The following is a 7,263-nucleotide window of genomic DNA, read 5'->3' on the forward strand; positions in this document are numbered from 1 at the left end:
GCCGTTTGTTCTCTAGGCCGGAGATGACAGCACAGATTTATGAGAAAGAGCTTTTGGTGGTTATCCATGCTCTTACTCAGTGGTGGCATTACCTACTCGGAGCGGATTTCACTGTCTTTACAGACCATCAGAGTTTGCGCTACTTCTTGTCACAGAAGCAGCTTTCGGAAAAGCAGATGCGGTGGGCTCAATGGGATCAGATCAGAAGACTCAATGGGAAAGATATTTACCTTTGGTGGAATTTGCCTACAATAACACGATACACTCGTCGACGGGGAAGGCGCCATTTGAGATTGTTGAAGGTGCTGCGAAGGTTCCACCCTTCCTGAGCACGAAAGATAAGATCTTTGAAGCGGATGAATATACGCGAGATCTGGATACGGCTTTTGCCAAGGTTCGCGAGACATTGCAGAAGTCTCAAGAACGACAGAAAAAGGCAGCGGATCGCCATCGTCGCGACATGAAATTGAAGGAGGATGATTGGGTGCTCTTACGTTTTGAGAAGGCACGCCTACGAAAGAAAAAGGGAAAGGAGAGGCTTTTTCCAAAGCTTAGTATGCGATACTACGGACCTTTCCAGATTACTGAAAAGATAAATGATGTCTCCTTCCGATTGAAAGATACTTGGAGGATTCACAATGCATTGCATGTGAGTCTCTTGAAACCTGTTAAGGGTGATGTGCCTGATGAGCAACCCGAAGTGGAAGAAAACGAGGAGATCCTTGTTCATGAACAGATTTTGGCACATAACGATACAAAGAAAGGTAAAGTCCGAAGGCGGTTCTTGGTTAAGTTCAAGAACTTTCCTGCATTTGATGCGAAGGTGGATGGAGAAGGAGGACCTAGCAGATACTCCTCGGATTGTGAAACTTTACCTTGATGTTTTGGTTTAGCATAGTCTACTCCAAACGGAACCGAGAAATTCAACTTGGCCGGAGATCTGGTGCAGTGGGATGCACAAGAGGGGAGTCACTCCGCTCCCTTGTCAACAGATGCCTCGATTTTGATACTAAAGTCACTGATGTCTCTTTGAGCTTCAGGGAGACTGAGAGCTGACAGTATTCTGCTGGATGACTTTATGAAATGGAATTCCTGATAATGATACTGATTTGTTCTTGACTTCTTGTGAGTGTAGGAACTGATAGCCGAAATGACTGTAGCATTTTGGTCTGATTGATCTCGAATAGACATGGTTGCAATAGGGGTTAGTCAATCGGACATCGATGAGGTCCCGATTGGACCTAGATGTGATTCCTAGCTACATTGCCGATAAATCATGGTCTAAGATCCGAATGAATGTTGAATGTCATGTGATGTCCTGTGATGTTTGGTGATGTCCTGTGATGTCGTGTGATGTGACTGTCGATTTTGTATATGTGCTAGATGTGTGTTCCTAGTACGTAGGTACTAATAGTCAGTGTCTGCTAAGACGGTTTATGGCTTTTGTCGGTTTTGCAGGCGTAATCGCGGTCTATTACAATGCTTTCAAGAGGGGGGTATGTCACAAAGTGATGACGTGGCTACGGACAGCAGAAACCCTAAAATTCCTGCAAACCCTAATTTTGCCAAAAACCCTAATTTCCGGAAATCGTGTAGGCTTTAAAAAAATAAAAAAAATTGGAAAATGATGAGCGACGCAAATTTTGTTTTTTGACTCTGTGAAAGAGAGAGCAATTGCTTTTGATTTGAAGCTTTTGGGGCTCTGCTTTTGGGCATCCCTTGTAACCTTTAAATTAGTGGTGAGGGTCTCACTTCTCAGAGCATCTGGACGCAGAGTGTGAGAGTGAAACCCTAACCGCTGTCTTGTACTTTGATGATTGATTAATACGAAAAGAAATACCGAAAGGGACGCCAGTCTTTGGGACCAATATCTCTAGGCACGGAACTCCGCCGGGCCAGTGTACATCTATTGTGATCTGTGACTTGCTTTGAAGTGGTTATTTGGTGCTGTCGCGGTTGATTCTTGACTTGGAGTGTCCAAGTCTGTTACAGGGTCCAATGAGAGTTTAGTTGAATTATTAAATTACCTAAAGCTCTCACAAAAGGGGAAAGGGGGACACATGTCAGAAGGCTATCACTTATACTGCTTAATTACCATTGGCTAGGCCTGGGGAGGTCCAATGAGGGTAGAGCATGAGCAAATAGCAAGAGGGGTCGACCAAGAGAGAGAGGGGGCTGATTTTTGCAAGGATTATCACACACACACTCACACAATCTCATGTGTGAAGAAAAGAAGACTCTCTCTCCTTCTCAAGCTTTAATGGAAAGCTTATCACCTACTCCAAGCTTGTGAGAAGGGAGGCCTACACCAACAACTCTTGGCTTTGTGATGCAAATCCAACCAAGAGCCAAGCTTCAATGCATGCTCATCTCCTCTACCATGCTAATTACTAAGCTAAGCTATGCTAATATGAGTGATTATGTGAGGAGATGTACATCTTTCTCGTAAGACTACTCCTTCTTCCTCTCAATCTACTCTCATACCCTGCTAGCTCTCCATCTTTGAAGGTGTGTGAGGTCTTGGGTCTGAGACCGGGGATAATTGAAGTTGTGTTTGCTAAGTGTTTTGCTTAGTGCATGAAGCTTTCATCTTCATTGCACTAGCTAGTCTTGAAGGAACACAAAGAATTGTATTGTACAATGTCTCTCTTGATGGGAGAAACCATAATACAAAGCCTTTTGGAGGGGGGACCGGCTCCATGTAAATCCGGTCCTCAACTGTTGTCAATAGCTTAATTTCTCTCTCTTTTGAAAGTATTGTTCATGCTATCTAACTAGGTGTTATGCTTTTTGTTGCTCTCTCCACCCAAGCACTCTTGTAATTCTCATTAGGAATCTATTCTAATGAAATGCCCACTATGTTCATGCTAATTTCCGCTACACACAAGTTTTTAGGCCATTAAATGTTACAAGTTTGATCATATGACATCTTATTTCATGCTAGTGCACATCAGGTTATTCCACATTTTTCATTAAATGTATATGAACTCTTTTCTGCTTTGGTTACCAGACTGAACAATCTTGTGGATGATGAAGTTGATGCTGATGAGGAGTTTTGGGGTCAAGATGCATTTAAAGAGGTAATTTGGTTGCTAGTTCAAAAATGCCATGGCAATTTGTAAGAAATGTGTAAATCATGGGGTACAAAGTCTCTACTGGGCTTCTGTTAAGGTACCAGTTAGCCCAGATGATATTTGTTTATACTCATGGTTCTTAGAGTTACGGTTAAACTGATTCAGCTCCTGAATCAGGTTGGATTGTTTTCTGCTCCTCAAGAATGAAGAAGACTGCTGCGCCTTTGTTCTATTTGTATGTTGAGATTCCAGGGTTGAGTTTTGTCATTGTTAGGCTGCAGATGATGCCGAATATGAAGCAGAAGAGGATGTTATTGATGAATTTGATAGCGACTTTGATGAAGATGTAAGCTACCTCAACATGTAAGCCATTGAAGCTTTGAGCACACTGGGAATAACTTTTTCTGATACTCTTGAATGGTTTATTGTCACAAGGAAGCAAACGCAGAAGAGGAGGCACCAGAAGATGTAGTTGAAAGGTACTTCCCAGATGCTAGTAATATTGCTTACAGTGCTAGAGTGACACACGTTATTTCTCAATTACCATGTCATGCGACTTCTCAGAGTTAAAAAGAAGAGGCTTCTTCCTCCTGGGTCAAAGCCATCTAAAACAGATAAGAGAAAAGCTGCAACACCAAAAACTAAGGGTCTTGACATCATTGAGGCAGCAGTTGCAGCGGCTGTGCATGCAAAGGATGAAGAGCCAACCGCTATTCAACTTCCTGAGCCTAATCAGGAGGGGACTGACATAAATGAGAATTACACCGACTTAGAGGGTGAGAAGACAGTGAGAAAGTCAACAAGGACTGCAGTTGTTATTCGACAGGCTGAAAGGGAGGCCTTGCGAGCTGCTATGCAAGCCACAACCATCAAGGCAAGATACATATATGCTCAAAACTTTGTTTTCTGGCAAGTTTCTTATTTTGATATTCTCTTCATTACAGCCAGTGAAGAAAAAGCGAGAAGGTGAAAGACGGATAACTCAAGAAGACATGCTCCTGGAGGCTGCTCAAACTGGTAGGAGGTGTTGGGTTTGTTTTTATCATGGCCAATTTTTTTGTTTGGAATATTAGGAATTGAAAGATTTGGTTATATATTGGCTTTGTTCTTTCAGGAAATGTTAAAGATTAAGTTATATATTGGCTTTGTCCTTTCAGGAAGGTAAATTGCATCAAAGAGATGTCAAGAGTATTGTGAAAAGGAAATAGACCACCCGGAATGGCTACTTTTGAGGGTCACCCATCATCAAGATTGGTTTTATATTGGCTTTGTTCTTCTAGGAAGGTAAAATTGCATCAAAGAGATGACAAGAGTATTGTGAAAAGGGAATAGACCACCCAGAATGGCTACTTTTGAGGGTCACCCATCATCAAGATTGGTTATGCGCTAAAACATCCAGAACGAGTATTTCTGATGCGTCCCAGGATGAGTGGCTAGAGCATTAGGAACCAAATATTTCCTAGGTCCGGACAGCCGACTGTAATAAAAGTTTTCCCATTGTGTCACAAGGTGGGTGGCCAGAGCTCAAAGTGGAGAGAGATCTCACAGTCAGAGCTTTATATTGTACTGCGTAGAGACAGCGTGATAGAAGTTAGAACAAGCACATAAATAAGATGAGATCATCAAACCTTGGAAATTTTATTTTTGCGTAATTGCGTGCATTTCAGGGCAAGACTGAATCTGGGGACACCGGAACAAGTGTGTATTAGCAAGTATCACAACAAAATCACCTTTGATTGAGTTTTTCAGGTAAAATATAGGGGCTCTTCTGAGGGTAGCCTGTCTGGTTGTCTCTGATCTACACAGTGATGCCCCTCTTTCTGGTCCCTGTGCTACCTCCTTGATTTTGTGCTGTTACAACCATCGTCTATGTTGCAAAGCCCCACCTCGACCAGAGGACTCTCCCAGCACCGCCTGGGAAATATAGCACATAACCATTGCAAAGAAGGAATTGTTTGAACCACTTTCATCACGAGAGATCGCTGGTTACAGCCCATAGACCTCGTAGACGGGGCTGTATACATCAGTTTAGACCTCGATAACGTTCTGTACGTCATGATTGGTGGATTGGACCCTCTTTGCAATGATCTTGAGTCCGGTGTCGACTTGCACCACCAAGCCCTGATAGGTCATGCTTTTTTTTTTTGTCTTTTTTCAGAAGTACACTTCCTCTTAGTAGCAAGAACAATAGAAGGCTCTCGACTGTGGGGCTTCTACTCGAAGCATTCTGTGATGGGAGGTCGCAATGGACTCAGGAACTTTATTTTCTATCAGGCAGGTCACAGTCCCTCAGATTCGAGAGTTGACATCTCAAGGACAGACTGGGGATCTGTGGTTCCCTGAGATAGGGGTAGTCACTTAAATGCGAGAGATCTGTCTCTCTAGACTTAGATTAGGAAATTGGTAAAACCGCGGATTGAGCGTAGTCCCTGAGCTTTCGTGTCACATGACACATGGTTGTATGTGCCACATGGATAGGCTACAGCCTACATTGGATTCTGTAACCGGCCAGCACCACGTGCCAACGGGAAAATCACCGATACAGACTCAAAGAACTCAGGCTATTATGGCCATCGTCTATGCTGCAAAACAGCCCCCACATGAGCCGGAGGACCCGCCCGACACTGCCTGCACATTTGTTATTCTAGTGTATCAGTTGATGTGATAGTGAGACTTCAGCATATTGCGAAGAGGCAACCCACTACACTGAGAGCACACTCCACTCTTTTCCTCTACAATATTGTTGTGCTTTGTAAAGCTTTCATTTACTAAACCAAATGTTCACCAATAACTGTCTAATTGTGACTTTTTCATGTACAATAGAAATATTAAATCAGCAGCACTTGGAACAAATGCTGGCACGTGAAGAGGAGGTCAAGCAGAAAGCTATTGTTCACAAGGCTGTATACAGTGGTCCACAAATACGGTTTTATTCACGGGATGGTTAGTATGTGGGTGTTTAGCGATGCAGGGATTGAACATTGTGTATTGATAGTCTGATTGACCACAGGTGAGAACCTTTTGGAGTTCATGGGAGATGTTTCTGAGTGGCAACAGCTGTTTGAACAGCCCAGACAGAGTAAAATCCTTCTCTTAAAGCAGAAGTTTCTATCTAGTTTCTATGCCTAAAAGGGGCTCTTGTTTCAGGCCAGAAGCGGTCACATTTGTGCGCGGTAACAGGTCTGCCCGCCAAGTAAGAATGCTTTTTTGCTTTCATGCTTTTCTGATATGGTCATCTATGGCTATGCATTTCATAACCAGGTCGCTGATGTTTCTTTAGCATGATAAGAAAGGGATGTTTTGATATATATGAGGCTGTTTCCCTTTGGAGTTTGGCTACAAAATCATGAGGTTAACTATTATTAACCTTTTGAATAGGTACCTTGATCCCTTGACTAGGTTGCCGTATGCCACAATCGACGCTTTCAAGATGATCAGAGAAAGGTGCTCAGCTGTCCATTGTTTTCTAACTTGTCAGACACATTACATAACCACACGATCTTTTGATGACACAGAATTGCTGAAGATGATATTGGAGAAAGGACACCAGGCAAAAATTTAAGGTCTGCAAGATCAGTTTCTGGACGGCTTTGTGTCCGTTCCTCTGGTCGAAAAGCAAGGAGGTCTGGCCTATATTCTTCTCCTCATGGGAGCAACAGAATGGAAGCAAGGGCTGCAAGCGTCAAATCTTTTATGAGCGGAGTAGCTCAGCAGACATATGATCTTGAGGCTTCACCCATAAACAGCACTGTTGTAAATTTGAGTTCACGGCTTTTGTTCCATAGCAACTCGCCTCATCAACCTACGCAAAGCCGTGCTCTATCAGACGGTTCACAGGATATTGAGTTAGTAGAAAATGAGCCTCATTCAGCTTATGCACCACCCTCAACATATGAGGCTCAAAGTGAGGCACGTTGGGTTGAAATACCACCCCCCAAGGAGGGGCCAAGTGAGGACGACTACTTGTTGGACGACCTGACATCTTTGGATTTCGGTCCAATATTGGCTGCTCAACATGATTTTACTAGCCAATCCAGAAGAGAATATGAGCTTGACATTGGAGATCCCACTTCTGAAGGAATGTTCTTGCCATTGGATGTCCTGCCAATGCCCCCAGAATTTAGCTCAAATGTTGTGTTGTGATGCTACAAGGACTGTTTAATGGCCAAATCTGTGGTACGTTTTGGTC

At 43.2% G+C, this 7,263-nt stretch overlaps 1 protein-coding gene across 1 annotated transcript in view; it reads left to right on the top strand.

Annotated features, from left to right (window-relative positions):
• The window catches only part of SWC2 (DNA binding protein SWC2), a 75,723-nt gene extending 68,460 nt beyond the window's left edge, over positions 1–7,263 (top strand). Inside the window, exons 2-11 of the mRNA XM_086490356.1 lie at positions 3,011–3,080; positions 3,349–3,420; positions 3,510–3,553; positions 3,639–3,948; positions 4,019–4,091; positions 5,898–6,017; positions 6,085–6,153; positions 6,222–6,267; positions 6,453–6,518; positions 6,590–7,263. Coding sequence (XP_086346482.1) covers positions 3,011–3,080; positions 3,349–3,420; positions 3,510–3,553; positions 3,639–3,948; positions 4,019–4,091; positions 5,898–6,017; positions 6,085–6,153; positions 6,222–6,267; positions 6,453–6,518; positions 6,590–7,217 — 1,498 coding nt within the window. The 3' untranslated portion in view covers positions 7,218–7,263. The remainder of the gene's footprint in view (positions 1–3,010; positions 3,081–3,348; positions 3,421–3,509; positions 3,554–3,638; positions 3,949–4,018; positions 4,092–5,897; positions 6,018–6,084; positions 6,154–6,221; positions 6,268–6,452; positions 6,519–6,589) is intronic.

The sequence above is a fragment of the Adiantum capillus-veneris genome, chromosome 2 (genome assembly GCF_014529385.1).
Source record: "Adiantum capillus-veneris isolate H3 chromosome 2, ASM1452938v2, whole genome shotgun sequence".
NCBI lineage: Eukaryota > Viridiplantae > Streptophyta > Polypodiopsida > Polypodiales > Pteridaceae > Adiantum > Adiantum capillus-veneris.